We start from the raw sequence: 17,466 nt of genomic DNA, 5'->3' as shown, positions 1-17,466 counted from the left end.
TTTAAATCTGCTATTGAGATTGTACATGCTGTGGTTTTTGTAGATTAACAGCTTTGTAGTGGTTCATGTTCTTTGAGATTTCTGGTTTTTCTGGAATTCTTTTTCTAGTTAACTTGGGGTGGTTGGTTGGCTAGTGATGGCACAGATTTCTTCTGTTGTAAGACTGCCATGATCCATGACAGGGCCTCTCTTCCTGCTGTGAAAGCTGAAGGGGACAGAAATTTCCTTTCTCTACCTCCTTTGCAGCTAGAACATGATCAGTCTTATACATCTGCCCGTGATTTGGACTCTGGTTTCTTTGTAGATTATGCATGAATGTAGATTATGAATGAATGCACCTTAGTATGGCGATGCCAGCAAAACAAGGTGAAAGGAGTATCAGTGTCAGGAGCACTGTCCCAGGCTGACTCCTTTGAGCAGAATCTTGCCTTGACATCGGTTCCTACCAAAGCCGGGCTCTCCAGCCCTCAACAGTGAAAGTCATCTCATAGCCTGAAAAATTCCTTTCCTGCCTAAGTAAATTAAAGTCAGTTTTGATCATTTATAAACAACTAGTACAGACCCGTTTTCTTTTTTAACTCAAATGGATTTAAAGTCATGATTTACTTATTACGATCCAATAGACTATTTTAAACAGGAAACATACTTGAAGGAATTTTCTTTGAGCCTTGTTCCATCTCCCATCTCTTAACCCTACTTTTTCTTGTCTGATCTTACAGGGTCCACTTCCTAATACAGGTTGCCATTTCTGGCTCATGGTTTGGCAGCAAAAGACCAAGGCAGTTGTCATGCTAAACCGAGTTGTGGAGAAAGAATCGGTGAGTAATACTTAATATTTACAACTTGGTGTGTTGCCTGTATCGTTAGCTTACATATGCTTTCATATTTCTTTTGGGATATTGATTCATTCATTAGTTTTGGCCTTGAATTGCTGAAGCCTAGAGGTCAGGGTGTTTCTGACCAGAAGAGCGCTAGTATGTCCTTTTCCTTTCTTGACATAAGCATTTAGGTGACAACTGCACACCACTACCCTCCGAGATGTAAATGTCATGAAACAAATATTGACCAGTAGTGATACATAAATCTTTGGAATCCCTAGGCTTTACTAGAATTTTTATAATTTACTGGGGCTTCTGGGTCGCTCATTCAGTTAAGCATCCGACTCTTGATACCAGCTCAGGTAATGATCTCACAGTTTGCAGGCTTGAGTCCCTCGTTGGGCTCTGCGCTGACAGTGCAGAGCCTGCTTGGAATTCTCTCTCTCTTCTCTCTCTCTGTCCCTACCCTGCTTACACACTTTCTCAAAATAAATAAACTTTAATAAAAATAATTTTTATAATTTATTATTATGAAAATCTTGACATTTTTGTAAAAGATTAAAGTGACAGTTTTTTTTCTTTTTAATTAAAAAAAATTTTTTTTAATGTTTTTTATTTATTTCTGAGAGAGTGAGATAGCGTGAACAGGGGAGGGGCAGAAATAGAGGGAGACACAGATTCTGAAACGGGCTCCAGGCTCTCAGCTAGCTGTCAGCACAGAGCCCGACGTGGGGCTTGAACCCACGAACTGTGAGATCATGACCTGAGCCGAAGTCGGACGCTTAACCAACTGAGCCACCCAGGCACCCCTAAAGTAACAGAGTTTTTTCTTAATGTTTATAAATTTTAATTGGCTGTTAGGTCATGAGACACATCTACATTTACGTGTATAAGTGTGGGTATGTATAAATTTATGAAAACTTGAGGTACAGTCTGAACAAGTACTCATAATTAAGTCTTTAACTTTTGTAGCTTTAGGTTCTTTTTCTGTCAAAGAAGCCAAATTGGAAAGTATTGTCAGTAAGGTCTCTACCAGCCTTAAGATCTTGGACTGTTATACTTCTCAGATCCCTGATTCTTACTTTTTTCTAAATTCATAGTTGGTGGCTTTTAATGATGGTACTAGTTATTCGACTATCTTTCTCATCTGAAATGACAGTGGCATACCAGAATGTTCAGCAATGTTGGCATAGTTATTTATGGTGGCTTTTTCATGGTTTCCCGTGTAACTTAAAAATTAAGTGATAATGACATTGTTTGAACAGTTTGAGCAGCATTGCAAACTAGATGACTTTAAGTTTTATCTCTCTTTTTGGAGTATAATTACTGTATTAACAAGATTAGGCTGTCTCTGGAAATTAGAAATCAAATTTATGGTGCTTGGATCTAGATGCTTAATAAGATTCAGATTTAATATTTTGGGGGAAGATTATTTCATGGGTGGTGTTACTTTGTTTATGAAGAGACCCATAATGTCTTTTTATGGTGTTAGTGGTCATTACTGGTCAGTGCTTACTTAGTTCCTTAATTAATTAGGGGTTATGAAATAGTGATACTTCAGTTTTATCATGCCTTCTTGAATTTCTGTTCGAATACTTAAATAAAAAGAAACTTCCATTCTAGTTAGTTGACCACTTTTATATAGGGAAAGCAGTTTTCAAAATAGAGTTGATCTCCTAGTGTCCTCAGTAGGTGACCAGTTAGGTTTTTTTTGTGTGTGGGGGCAGGGTCTGTGTTCATCAATTATTATGAACTCATAGATTCAAACATTTTTGATTCATTTCACTCCATTGCACTTATTATCCTTATTAGTAGTCAAATTATCCCTCCACTGGTTGGCAAAAATCTCTTCAAGTTGGGCTCTGAGTCAGAAACCTAAGAGTCAAAACCAAAGAGGCTTTAATAAGTTTCTTAATATCTGGAATGACTACTTGTTGCAGGCTCATGTTAACCTCTTCTTCATAGAGTCAGCCATTTCTCTAAGGAGCTTTGGTTTCTTTTATTTTTTTTTTTAAACATTTACTTATTTTTGAGAGACAGAAACAGAGCATGAGCAGGGGAGGGGCAGAGAGAGAGGGAGACATAGAATCCGAAGCAGACTCCAGACTCTGAGCTGTCAGCACAGGGCCTAATGTGGGGCTTGAACCCACAAAGTGTGAGATCATGACCTGAGCCGAAGTCGGTGCTTAACCAGCTGAACCACCCAGGAACCCCTAGTCTTGGTTTCTTTTAATGGGCAATGATGACAATAAAAATAGGGATGTTTACCGATGCTGGGCTGGTCATTGTTTTTAGACGTTTTCGGTGAAGAGAGCTAAGAAAAAAGTATGTTTGTGAGTTAGATAACATACTTCAAGGGTTCATAATGATACTTCCGATTCAAATTTAGAACTGTAGGGGTTACCTTAACCCTTTTACCTTATATCTGTTATCTTCTTTTGCCATAGCATGAATCCTGCTTCTCAAAGACACTGCAGATAAAGACTATCTTATAATGACTCATTAACTTTGTTCTATATTACACACCAGAAATACTCATAGAGTATCAACTCCATTACCAAAGTAATTACTAAACAAGTTTACATTTTTCCCTCTTTTGTTTTTTAAGTTGTGCTTTACCTACATTTGCAGAGTATGTAACATACTATATTCTCTTACATCCCTTTTAACTTCTCAGTTCTACATGTAAATATATATTTAATATTCATGGACTGTTTTGTTGCTGTCTCCCCAGTGTCCTGTTGATAGCTCATTCTCTAGTGGATCCTAAGGAAGGACTCAGGGGCATTAGAGTTCTTCATTTCTTACCTGTCGATGACAGTTTATCTGCTGTCTAATGCTTAAAAGTCACTTTGGCAGGATATAAAATCTTGGCTCACATTTGTTTTTCTTTGAGCAACTTAAATACATTACTCCATTTCTTTCTGGCATTACAGATTACTGCCAAAGTCAATTGGACATCTTATTTTTAAGTCACATGAGTTTTTTGTTTGCTTTTATTTTTATTTTTGTTTTATCTAGGTTACCCAAAGTATTTTTTCTCTTTAAACTCCATTAATTTTACCAAAATATGTCTTAGTGTTGGTCATTCTGGTTCAGGTTTTTCCAAGTGTGGTCTTTCATTATGTGACTTTTAAAGAAAAATGTATTGATTATACTTAATTAATATTTACTGTTTGCTTGCTTTGGTGTTCTTCTTTGGGTTCTCCAATTATGCATGTTAGATTTTCTTTGCTTATTTTATTGTCACTTTCTCTCAAATCCTGTCTCTCTCTTCATCTTTATTTCAGAAATGTCATCCTTTTCTCTTCTTTTATTGTCCAAAGACAGTATCTGCTGCATATATTCACACCTCTTTTCCTTTGAATTTAGTCTTCATTTTGGAAATGATGTGTTTTTTGATTCCTTTTTTTTTTTCCTGTTTCCTATCACCTCGTTTCTGAGTTTTTCTCATTCTGATTTACACTTTCACTTCTTGTATCATATTTAAAATGTCTTTTAGCACCTTTGAAAGTACCAGCTCATAGTATTCATTTGTTTGTGGGTATTGTTACTGTTTGTGATTTGTAGCTGTTTTTGTGATTTGGAAAGGGAGAAATAACCATATTTTTATAAGGTTGTTTTTCTGGTGTCTTTTTCCTAATGAAGTGGCTCTTTATCTCATCTTGCCTCAGTCTGCTGTCTTCATAATTTGGCTTTGGGGAAGATGCTTTTATTGTCACAAATAGGAATTCCATCTCAGTAGTTCTGCCAAAATCTGACAACTCTAGGTAGAGAGAGCTTATCTTCTGATTCACTCCTCTGACTTCCTTTTAGTAAGTTAACATACAGTGTTATTTCTAGAATAGGTAGTATTTAGTAGCAGATTCATAGGTATTTTTAGAAAATACTTGTAAAATAAAGCCTTTTCAATACTGCTTGAAAAAAGATTCCTACAAGAGGTTGATACTTTTCAGAATGTAAAGTGAATGCCAATATGATGTTAAACTTTAGGTGATCGTGCTTTCAAAATGACAGACTCATTTTATTTTATGAACATACCTACCTGTTTATGGCTTTTTTAGTAAAAGTTACAGGAACATTGTATAAACCTGCTTTTATAAAAATGTCAATCTTATTAAAATACATTAAGCAACAAATATAGTGTAACTGTTCATAGATTTGGGTACATGGAAAAAATATGGCATGAATGTGTGTGGTTTGTCTTCCTTTCCCAGCTTTTCACGGTTTCATAATGTCTATAAACTAATAACATATTCTTAAATTTAGGTTAAATGTGCACAGTACTGGCCAACAAAAGACGACCGAGAGATGCTATTTAAAGAAACAGGATTCAGTGTGAAGTTCTTGTCAGAAGATGTGAAGTCATATTATACAGTACATCTACTCCAGTTAGAAAATATCAATGTAAGACTTTTCATGCCCTAAAGATGGGACCTTATATGCTGGTTTTCAGAATTATTCTTTGTCCTTAGATTTGAAGTTTGGGGCTGCACATACATTTTGTTATTATCTGTTATAGTATATAATCATAATTGTTGTGTTTTGTATATGTGGTAGCTCTCTGAGGACTCTTGAGAAAATCTAGAAACTAAGAATTTTAAAGTTCAGCTTGATATATGAGGATTGAAGATAATTTATTAAAATTTCTTGGGGATTAAGAGAGAGAGCTTTAGAATCAGACCAACCTGGATTCAAATCCCAGCTCTGTTGTTGAGTTTAAATGTCCTGTGGGACCTGTTTCTCAGCTTCCCTCATCCTTTCCTAATCTGTAAAGCGGAGATTATAATAACTCCCTTTCAGGGCTGTCGTGACGATCAAATGAAGATGTGTACGCAAAGCACCTGATGCAGACTAGGTGCCCAGTAAACACTGCAGCACTTGGTACTTGCAAGAGTAGCAGGCTATTCACGAAAATAACTTACCGGAATGTTGTTCATTTGAATGATTTCACCACAGAGAAATTTGAGGGAAATGGTGAAATAAGTTTAACATATGATCTCAAGAATATTTATTTGGATCTTTCCCAGAAATCTAAGAATTGTTTCTTATTTCTTGGTTGAGATACGTGTGCTGGTGGATTGTGAGCCTGCTGCTGTCAAGCTGAGGATCAGTACATTTCTACCCCCTTTTACCACCTCCTGGTTTTGCCTTTGTGCTGTGATCAGGATAATGGGGAAATATGAAATGAGAGTGATTCTGAGATGCTCTTAGGAGCTAGGAAAACTAGTAAATAGGAAAATGTTTGCCAAAAAATAATTTCAGGAGTATATCTGTTTCAGTTAACCATTAACTGAATTAAGTGATTAACGTGTGATCATTGATCAAAAAAAAGCTTTATAGAGAAGAGAAGGGATATATAAAGTGCACTCACGCGTGCACGCTTGCATGCGCACGCGCACACACACACACACACACACACACACACACTTTTAGTTATGTAGAAATACCTTGTATAGTTGATCTCCTGGAACCCCTCTGTTTTTTGCTGCCCACTCTAAGCAGAGGTGCAAACTGTGCTTAGGGCCCAGGCCCAACTTCCCATGACATCCATCACTAAGCTTTTCATGTGATTGCTTAGGTTATCTAAGAAGTCTCAGGGTTGGGACTCACAAGGCTTAGATTTATTTATAAATTTCCCTTACTGTAGTTACTTTGCACCAGCTCTTCCATTTACATATGTCTTAGGTTGCCCTGAGATACATCAATAACTGTTTGATACTAGATTGTGCAGTGCTGATTCCCAGAAACAGAACTGCTTTTCCATAAACTTCTCATACTTCTCTGACTCATCTTCTCTTGGTATTTATCCCAAGTACCTCATCTGCTTCTGGCATTAAAATTAATTTGGACAGAGAGGGTCATAGATGTTTTTCCCTGTTTCTGAAACCTATCCTAATTAAGAGTTGAGTATACCTCACATAATAAAATATGTGAGGTATAAATAGACTTTTGCATTTTATCATTTTGCAAAGCACGTTTACATATATATCATTTGACCCATATTCCTCCTATAATTTCATAGAGTAGATATTCTTAATATCTGTATTTCATGTATTTTTTTAAAAACCTAAAGTCCATTAGGTTATAGGAATTTTTCTGGAGATCGATTGATTACTCAGCTAATAAGTGACAGGTTCTAGAACTCAAATCCAAATCTCCTGACTTGTAATGACATGGGGCTAAGTCTTTTGAAAAAAGTATGAATTGCCAAAGTAAAGGAAAACTTTTGGTTCTAAGGCATCTTTCTGGATTTGAGGCCAGCATGTGAACTGGCTAACCACTAGCCAAAACTGTGTTTTAGTTGCTAACAACTGTGAGATTTCCTATTGGCCTGGGTTCAGAGTCTACCATAATTAATAGCACTATTATGTTTACATCCTACTTCACAGTCTTTGGTAAGAGCTAGGAATGTTAGAAGAATAAAGTAACATTTCAGTGTGAGAAGCAGAATTGCATTTGGCTAGGTATTTCAGCTCTGGAACCAGATGGTCTGAGTTTAAATCCCAGCTCTACCAATCCTGGCTGTATGATTGGTCCCACTTACATATTCCCTGTGCCTCAGTTTCTCATCTACAGAATGAGGATAAGGACACACATACCTCATAGGGTTGCTATAAGGATCAGGTGAGTTAATGCTGTAATAGGCCTAGGACTCTGTGCAGGAGTCATAATTATTAGCATTAGTTGTGTGTATCTGTTGCCTTTGTAATATTATTTAGTTGGGAAGGACTGCAGGAGCAAGGGCAATTGACAAGAACAAGCTGAGGGAGACAAATACCAAAGGACAGAGAAAGGTGATAATGCAGTAGGTGAGTGGTCGCCCACCTCACTCTGAGCCACCTCACCCTCACCTCACAACAGCTATGATCTTACACTTCTCTCCATAATTTGAATTTTACCATTCCCTGAGCTGCAGAGAACCAGTTTGCTTCTAAAGGAGTGTGACTTGTATGTATTAACAAATCTGAGGCCAGGGCTATTGTCTGTGCGGGCCCTACTCTTTTAGAGACCTCTGGTCTAAGAGAGCAGTAGAGCCACACACCAGTAGTGCTTCCTAGTGTCTTCGTCAGAGCTGAGAGTTTGAATTTTTGCCCCTGAATCAAGAGATTCCATCTCTGCTTTTAAAGTGGCCCTGTGGCTTGAGCTACAGAGAAGGTTTTGTAGGGCTTTTAAAATATAAGGTGATGTAGAGTGCTTATTTGTCTTTGAGGATTTTCCTTTTAGTTGCCCTTCATTATTTTCCATAATATTGTTGGCCAGCTTTATGTTTATCAAGTTCCAGGAATACTGTTGTAATGCTGGCTGCCTTCTATTTCTCTGTCCCTGTAGAGTTGCCCAAAACAGGATGAGTGCCTAATTAGTATGATGCTCACCTGGGATTTGATTCAAAGTAGTTTAAACAATTTATCCCACCTGGAATGTCATCTTCTCTTCTCTGCCTGTTTATATCCTGCACATCCTTCGGTACCACCTTGTGGCCCGTTCCTTACTTAGGTCTTTCTCAGCTTATCTCTTACACACTCATTCCTGACAGCTATGATCTTACACTTCTCTCCGTAATTTGAATTTTACCATTTTACAGTATATGTATTTACTTTGACTCCATAACAAGGTTCTCAGCTCCCTATGGATAAGAGTCCTTACCTGATAACTTTGTGCTCCCCTCTGCATTGCACTGGGTGAGTGGTATTCTAAAACAGTCATGATCCCTTTACCTTGCTCAGGGGTGCCTGGGTGGCTTAGTCAGTTACGCATCTGACTTTGACTCAGGTTAGGATCTCACGGTTCATGGGTTCGAGCCCCTCATCGGGCTCTGTGCTGACAACTCAGAGCCTGGAGCCTTCTTCACATTCTGTGTCTCCCTCCCACTCTCTCTCTGCCCCTCCCCTGCTCATGCCCTGTCTCTCAAAAATGAATAAACGTAAAAAAAAAATTTTTTTTAAATCCTTCTGTGGCCAGTGCAGAAGTCCAGGGCCCAGCCCAGCCTGGTCCTTCCTCCTTGTTTACCTCCATCTCCTTCTCCTGAACATCTCCTTCAGGAACTCAGGATATGTTCTTGCTAACAGTCGTACACTTCTCAAATAGGTTGTTCCTTGGGGGCCCACACCTCTGTGTATTGCTTTTCTCTCTGCTTAGAATGCAAGTCCCATCCCTACCTGTTTCTGTTACTCTCCTCCTGATCTGGTGAGTTCTGTTCATCTTTCAAAATGAATTACAGTAACTATATCTTTAATACAGATTGTGTGATGAACCTAGCAAAAATTGATGAGGGACTGAACTAAGACAGATCTGATAAAAAAAAAAGTCTGTATTTAGGAGATAGGGTTCCTAAACTTTGCTACTCCTTCGTGTAGAGGCAATATTAAGTGAAATATTAAGTAAATATTTCTAAAACATTGAAAATGTGGAGAGGTTTACAATTGATCGGAGATTTTTAGGGGCTACGGTAGAAGCAATTGGTATAATTATTTCAGAAAAAGTATCTGTTAAGCATTTACCATGTGCACGCATAGGTTGGGTACTTTCCATTTAGTGTTTCATTTATTCCTCACAGTAGCTTTATGAGGTAAGTATTGTTTGTAACAATTTACAGATGACAAAATTGGGCTAATGAAAGTCTTCTGGGAACATAATCTTGGTACTTCTGGAAATACCTGAAGTGTGAAAATAATTGTGCCTAGGACCAAAGAGCTGTAGAAATTTCTTCATAATAATTAGAAAATTTATACTCTTCTCTCTCTGTATAAAATAATAGTTAAACTTGAATTTGAATCGCTTTAGATAACATACACTTAAATTGCCATATGCCAACTGTTCCCCATTGTCTTACACCTATTCAGTTCACAGATTATCTTCCTGGCCTCCATAGATAATGAATTAGATATCCTTCTTCAAGGATAAAATTCTCCTTCAAAAACTGTAAATAAGATTTTGCCTTAAAAAGAGCAGTGAACCACTGACATTTTTTGCAGTGTAGTGTACATCATGCAGCATTTTGCAGAGAACATTTGGCAGGCACATGCACATCGGGATGGAGATGGGGACAGCCACCTAATTGCGGTTGCAACCAGGTGTGCGTGGGGTGTGAGGTCAACAGTGAGGAGATGAGAGGCCAGCTGGGCAGCCCAGGTGGACTGATGTGATTTGGTAACCTGGGAGAAGAAAAGGGTGCTTCCACTAGTTTTGAAATAAGGAGTTTGTCAAAAATTGTAAAGTCTACTTGTAGATCTTGTTTGGAATAAATATGAATTGTGTTTTAGCTCTCTAGCCTTTGGCTGTCCTTTTTTTCCTCCTCTCATTTTTTTTCCAACATGAAGAAGAGAGAAGAGAGATCTAATCAAGCATATAAACATTTCTTTTTTATCTCAGTACTAAGCATATGGATCTTATTGCTTCACGAAGTGGTCTGTTGGGAATTGTATGAGTTTTGTGAGTTGTGATTTTGAATCTTGTTTCGGTAGGGGCACATTAATAAAAATTAACTTCTCAAGAAGTTCTTTAATCTGGTTCTGTTAGGGGAAAGAAAAAGACTGATTCTCAAAAATCTATTAGTGGGGAAGACTACATCATACAAACAGTTGTGAACATTTCTGGGAACTGGCTTTGAGTATCCCAGACAGCATGACCTGAATTTGAAAAAAAAAAAAAAAAATCGAGAGACTGCTAGCCTTGCCAAAAATCATACAAGCAAAGAAAAAGGAAGCATTCGCTCAGGATTGTGGGTTAACTGTAGGTTTTGAGCCAGGAGGTGATGCAGTAAGTGAGCATATAACCACGTTGGAACATTGGGTCACACCCTGCAGAACTCAGCTTGCAGGAGAGAGGGGTTCTGGTGCGACCCCTCCCAGACCTGGATGCTGCAGCAGGTCCACACGGGACCTGGTTGAGGCTCAGATGGACCAAGTCTGAACCTCCTGTGCACTGTCAGCACTGCATAGTGGCAGATGACCACAGCAGGGCAGTTGTCAAGGGGAAAGGGGGCTAAACACTCCCACTTAAATCTTAGACCCTATTTAAAGTAAAATGTGACTGAGTTCTCTATGGCTCTGGGCTAGCCATGGGCTCTAAGACCAGCCACTTGAGCCCATTCCTGTGTTGGTATTGTGTTGTTACCTGCCCATTTATGGCTTTGTAAGAGGAAACTGAAGTTTAGCCTTCTTCATTTGGAGTGTTTTAAATATCTTTTTTAATAAAGTAAATTTAATCCCTCCTCTTTAAAATATATAGTAAGATGTAATCTTTTTAGTGTATAGTTCTGAGTTTTGACAGTACATTCAGTTGTATAACACCCCTCCCCCAGCAAAGTACAGAGCAGCTCCATCACCTCCCCCCTGTGAGCTTCACAAAGTTTCTCAGGTTGCCTGTGTAGTCAGCCTCACCCCATTTCCAGCTTCTGGCACCCTCTGAGCTGATTTTTATTCCTATAATTTTGCTTTTTCCATACTGTCATATCAGTGGGATCATATAGTATGTAGCCTGTAGGGTCTGGCTTACTCTCGAATTTAAAAGGAAATGATTTGAAATCTGGTAATCCCAATGATCATTTTAATTAGTGATAGAGAAATCTTGTAGTGCTTTCAGTATATTGAGAGCCTGTGGATCAGAGTATATTTGGAATTATGAAAGCTGAATGTTAAGAAAAATCAATCACTAAAAGTATGTAATTTGAAATTTTAAAAACAATTTCTGCACTATATTCTATCAGTGTTATACCTCATATAAACAAGTCTGGGACTTAGGCATCTCAATCTCTACTGAAAAAAAAAAAGGAAAATTCATTTTCTGAAAAATTAAAATTAACTTTAATTTTGAAAACTTGTACCCAAAGCACAGTGCTGCAATAATAATCTTTAGCTCTTAACCATTAAAAATATCTTTTTTTATTGTTGCTTATATGGCTTCTCCCTGCGAAAACGTCCTGTAATGAAACTGAGAAATTGTGTAGAGACATGCTTGAGGGTTACTGCTTCGTTTACAGAAATAAAGACTAGAAGGCACTGAAGTGCTCCTTGGGGCAAAAGGCAGCTGGCAGGAGCTTAGGAACATTTTCATAATGAGTTAGTCAGAAATAAAGCTCATCAGGAATATCCAGGAAGTGATCGTGAATGCCAGGCAGGCTTTAAGAGACAGGAAGCATTTAGCATATTGGTAAACCATTTTAGCACATCAGCAAAGTCATATAAACAGTTTTAGGATTGGAAATTATCACCATGGGGAAGAGCAGCAATTAGAAGAGCAATTCCAATTAAAAACGTAAAGATTGTTTCTTTAAATTAATTATTGAGTTGCTTCTCTGAGCCTGTGTAGCAGAATCTACAAGATAACTCATTTAATGAGAAAAATTATGTCTGAAAAATCTTGGGAGTTCTTAAAAAGGAAACCATTAAAGAGTGTAAAATTATACTGATAGAGATTTTTTTAAAATAGAAGAAAAAAACCACTCATCAGGATACATGAATTAAAATACTGGCAACATGTATGGTACAGGTTAGTAGCTAAGAACCCAGACTGCTGCTTCAGCTTCTGGTCTCCTGTTTTCTAAATTTGCAACCTTGGGTCAGTTGCTTAATCTTTGGCCTCTTTTCTCATCTGGAAAATGAGTTTTAATAGGATTGTTGTATGGGTTGAGTTAATACATAAAAAGCTTAGAACGTGCCTGCAAAATAATGTTTTAGAAATGTTAGCTGCTATTAATAAATTCCAAACTCTCCTAAAGAACTCCAAACTTGTGTGAGCGATTATCAAAAACCAAACGAAAAATCATGGTACAAAAGTCCATAAGGATTAAAAGCATTACACAAAATACGTAATCTCTCTGAAATAGTTTTTTTTTTTTTTTTTTAAGGAAAAGAAATTAGAACTAACTTTTCCCCCCTTGATTTTCACTTTGTAGAGTGGTGAAACCAGAACAATATCTCACTTTCATTATACTACCTGGCCAGATTTTGGAGTCCCTGAATCACCAGCTTCATTTCTCAATTTCTTATTTAAAGTGAGAGAATCTGGTTCCCTGAATCCTGAACACGGGCCTGCAGTGATCCACTGTAGTGCAGGCATTGGGCGGTCAGGCACCTTTTCTCTAGTAGATACCTGTCTTGTTCTGGTAAGTGCTTCTTATGATCTCATTTTAGTCTTGTTTAATTTTTACTATTTCCACTGGCAGAAGTGAGCTCTAATGCCACTACCCCAGAACTGTGATCTTTAAACTTAGACTTCTGCCTTCTTTTCAGAAAAACCTAAACAAATCTCATTTATACCCTTTGAACTGCCTATTTGTGAGTGGTGGGACTTGTCCAAGGTGATTCCAGAGATCTCCCAGAAGATTTTTTTTTTTTCCTGGTAGCTTATTTTACAGAAACAATAAGCCTCCCCTTCCTTGTTTTTCAAATATAAATTGATATGTAATATTGAATTCTTTCCTCCTCAGACAAGCACTTCATTTCTCTTGCCTGAGTTTCCTTATTTACAAACTAAAAATAATGACACTGTTTTCCTCACAGGGTTGTTGTGAATATTAAATGAATTAGTACATTTAGAACACTTCGAAGAGTCTCTGATATTTTGTGAGCACTCAATAGATGTTAGTACTGTTATTCCCCAGAGACTCCAATTGGTGCCCTTAGGGACTGTATTCTTTCTTGCCAGTGCATTCCCAGCCCCAGCCTGGACACAGGACATTTTTTAAATATCCATGTTTCCTTACTTGGGGTAGAGAGCACCTCTAGAGAATAGGAATAGTTGAGTCTTAATATACCTACCGTATTACTTTACCACTCTGTCTATATGTAACATATCTCAATCAAAACCTGGATTGTTACATGGCACCTGGCTAGCTCGGTCAGTAGAGCATGCAGCTCTTAATCTTGAGGGTCATGAGTTCAAGCCCCATGTTGGGCATAGAGCATACTTGATTTAAAAATAAAATAAAAAGATGTTTAAAAGAAAGCTAGATTGTTACATTAAAGTGAACTTTGACCTACTTAAAAACTCTGGTGTCTATTTAGTTAATGGTGAATATTAAAAACCAGATTGTGTGTTTGTACCTGTTCCCTGCCAAACAGAACTTCCACTTTTTTCTTTTTCATTTGGAGTGAGGAATATGGTAGTTATAATAACCAGATCTGTAGTCCAGGGCTGGTGCAGGGACTCAGCAGTGTCATAGTGCATCTGGCTTTTTCTGTCTTCACCCTCTCTGGGTGGCTGCTGGACACGGACCTGAAGGCAGAAGGGCACTAGGGAGAAAAATATTTCTGCCAAGACCTTTAAAAAAAAAAAAAGAAGAAGAAGAGCACTAATCTCAGTGGATTTATCTTTACATTAAGTCAGAACCGGCCATAGATCCTCCCTTAGACAAACACTGGCCAAACTGAATGAGATTACTATGATTGGTTTGGAATCAGTTGTATATCAGCTAAAGGCCTCCACCTGCTGCTTGAACAGTTGATGAGTGGGGGTGATGGTGGATTGGGGTACCTGTTTTGTACGGAAAAAGTTACAGCTGCAGTGGTAACTTCTTGTTCTTGGGGGGCACACACCGCCTGTTGTACAGTGCTTCGCAGCCATCCTGTATTGCTTCTCTTTTCCCTAGACTCTAACAACAGAAGGCTTGAATAATTTTTACCTTTCTTGCAGATGGAAAAAGGAGATGATATTAACATTAAACAACTGTTACTGAATATGAGAAAATATCGAATGGGACTTATTCAGACACCAGACCAACTCAGATTTTCATATATGACTATAATAGAAGGAGCAAAATTTATAAAGGGAGATGCAAATATACAGGTAAACTTTTTTAGGGGAAAAAATAATACCTGTGTATTATCTATGATTAGCATCAAATAACTGCACTCCGTTTAAGCACGTGTTTTCTCCCTTCTTTCCAAAAAGCATATTTACATTCACGTGCTAACTCCAGCTGGCCATCTTAAAATGAAAATTTAAGTTTACTGTCTCGTATATACCTCAGCCTCATGTTAAATCTTTTCTGTTACTCAAAAGCCCCAGCGGGAATGAGATTTCATTAAAGAAAGTGAAATGTTCATGTAAGGAGGGTGTACGCATTTAAGTATTTAAATAAACCAGGAAATGTTGGTACTTTCAGCTCATTAAAAACTAGAACTGTGATTATAGAATACTTAGTTTATGTAATAGATACTTAATTTTACAACAGTGAGCGAGTTAGTACTTATGGCAAACATAATGAAATTCCGTAGAAAGTTCTGTTTCTCTGGGTTGCTGGCTGTACTCTCATGAAGATATTTTTATCCACATTTGCAAAAACTAAGTTCAAAGACTGATACCAGAAATCTGTGTAATGTACTAACATAAAATGTAAAATAGAAATAACAGCAGATCCCCATTTCTTGTCTGATCTGACCACATAGTATTTATTGAACGCAAGTAGATAGAATCTCTTTATATTTCTCTTATAAACACATATACCGGCTCTTTAATTTCTGTGATTACTAGCCAAGATAGGAATATTCTGAATAAACTGCCTTTTATAACTCAGATCACACCATCTGTCATACTGGAATTAAATATAAGTTAAGTGTCATGTAGATGTCAGAGACATTAAAATATTCTTAAGCAATTCTGTTCCTCAGCTAACTTTTCTCATCATTAGTATTGTAACTATACAAGACAAACTATTATCAGTAAGATAAAGTTTTATTAAAATCTTGCCATTTGTGACAACATGGGTGGAGCTAGAGAGTATAGTGCTAAGTGAAATGTCAGTCAGACAAAGACAATTACCATATGATTTCATTTGTATGTGGAATTTAAGAAACAAAACAAACAAGCAAAGGGAAATAAGAGAGAGAAGCAAATTGAGAAAGAGACTCTTTACTATAGAGAACAAACTGCTGGTTACTAGAAGGGAAGTGGGTGGGGAGGTGGGTTAAATAGGTAATGGGGATTAGGAAGTGCACTTGTGTTGATGAGCGCAGGGTGATATATGGAATTATTGAATTACTATCTTGTATACCTAAAACTAATGTAACAATGCATGTTAACTGGAATTTTAAAAAAAACAACTTAAAAAATAAAATGAAGAAAGAAAAAGTTTCATTTAAAAGTTTTTTTCAAATCTTTATATAGCATTAAAGAGTAATCTTTAATAAAGAGAAATATGGTATCAGTCTATAAAATACTCAGTATGTACCTTAGGTCCACAAAACATGAGACCCTTCTTCAGAAGTCAGACTTTGGGAACGTTGGGTTTGCTTGGCAGTGAACAGTGATTGAGAAGAAGTAAAAGTTATCTCAGATGTTTAAGATTAGGAAAATGTCTCTTTTTTACCCCAGTGAACTTCTCTGCAGTTTAAATCTGGAGTTTAAGAAAGTTAAATAGTTATACCAAACTTTTTTTCACACTCTTGTACCTTCCCTAGTTGTTCATTGCTCATTTCCTGGATCTTCTTAACACACTGATTGTAGGGAAAGTGTACATCCTTTGGATAGTATCCCTCCCTCCACATTAAAAGGTTTTCAAGTTTCTTTAGTTTTAGAATATATATGTACTTACTGTGGGAGTCTTTCTCACTACGGAGATGAATTTTATGAACATACTTTTTTGTGGTCTTTACTATTATGATAGTGTAATTTGTGGCTAGGGAGAGTTTTTTCTGTCTCAATTTATCTGGTATGGTGTAGCCATCAGAATTCTCCATTTAACTTCATTAGCACTTCATACAAACCCAAGGCATTCTCTGCCCTTTCTTCAGGTAAGACATTGGAAATATCTCTGTTTTTCAGGTACTAAGGATCAGAAAAGTCTGTTATCCATTTGGAGGGATCAGTTTCCACAGAAATGATCTTAAGGCTCCTATAATTTATGTGGTGCTGTAATTTTTTAATTATAAGGATAATTAGTATATGTATTTTAATGAGTAAATATATATGGATTTGTTTATTTTACATAGATATTTTTCTCTGCCTGTAACTTTGCTATCCAATACTGTAGCTATTAGCCACATGTGTTACTGAGTACTTAAAATATGGCTAGTTGGAATCAAGATCTGCTTAAAGTATAAAATACATACCGGATTTTGAAGATTAAATACAGGGGGAAAAAGTATAAAATCTCAATAATTTAAGAAATATTTATTATATGTCTGGGGCACCTGGATGTCTCAGTTGTTTAAATGTCTGACTCCAGATTTTGGCTCAGGTCATGATCTCACGGTTCGTGAGTTCAAGCCCTGTATTGGGATCCATACTAACAGTGTGGAGCCTGCTTGGGATTCTGTCTCTCCCTCTTTCTGCCCTTGCCTTGCTCTCTGTCTCTCAAAGTATATTTTAAAAAAAAACACTTTAAAATATTGATTATATGTTCAAATGATGGTATTTTTTATATTGGGTTAAATAAAACATTTTTAAAATTCATCTTTTTCTAACACAACTACTAGACATTTGAAACTTGTAAGTATCGCTACACTGTATTTCACTGGACATTGATGTTCTAGAAACTTAGCTTAAAATAAAAATCTAAGAGAAGGAAAGTTCCCTGAAATCCTGAATTATAAGACCTACAATCCTAAATTGTAGAAACCCCAAACTGCATGAATATAATTGTCGCCCATAAAACTATCTCTTTTGACATATAAGAATATGATAGCCAAATTATAAAAAGATTTTT

General features: G+C 37.0%; 1 protein-coding gene across 2 annotated transcripts in view; it reads left to right on the top strand.

Moving 5' to 3' along the window:
• PTPN2 (protein tyrosine phosphatase non-receptor type 2) overlaps window positions 1–17,466 on the top strand; it is a 91,841-nt gene that overhangs the window by 57,495 nt on the left and 16,880 nt on the right. For both annotated transcript variants that reach the window (XM_039217245.1, XM_039217243.1), the window contains exons 4-7: window positions 720–818; window positions 5,088–5,225; window positions 12,715–12,924; window positions 14,454–14,606. In XM_039217245.1, coding sequence (XP_039073176.1) covers window positions 720–818; window positions 5,088–5,225; window positions 12,715–12,924; window positions 14,454–14,606 — 600 coding nt within the window. The remainder of the gene's footprint in view (window positions 1–719; window positions 819–5,087; window positions 5,226–12,714; window positions 12,925–14,453; window positions 14,607–17,466) is intronic.

This window comes from Hyaena hyaena, unplaced genomic scaffold, assembly GCF_003009895.1.
Source record: "Hyaena hyaena isolate Hyena2069 unplaced genomic scaffold, ASM300989v1 scaffold_673, whole genome shotgun sequence".
NCBI classification, from domain to species: Eukaryota; Metazoa; Chordata; class Mammalia; order Carnivora; family Hyaenidae; genus Hyaena; species Hyaena hyaena.
This window is presented reverse-complemented; position numbering and strand designations above follow the sequence as displayed.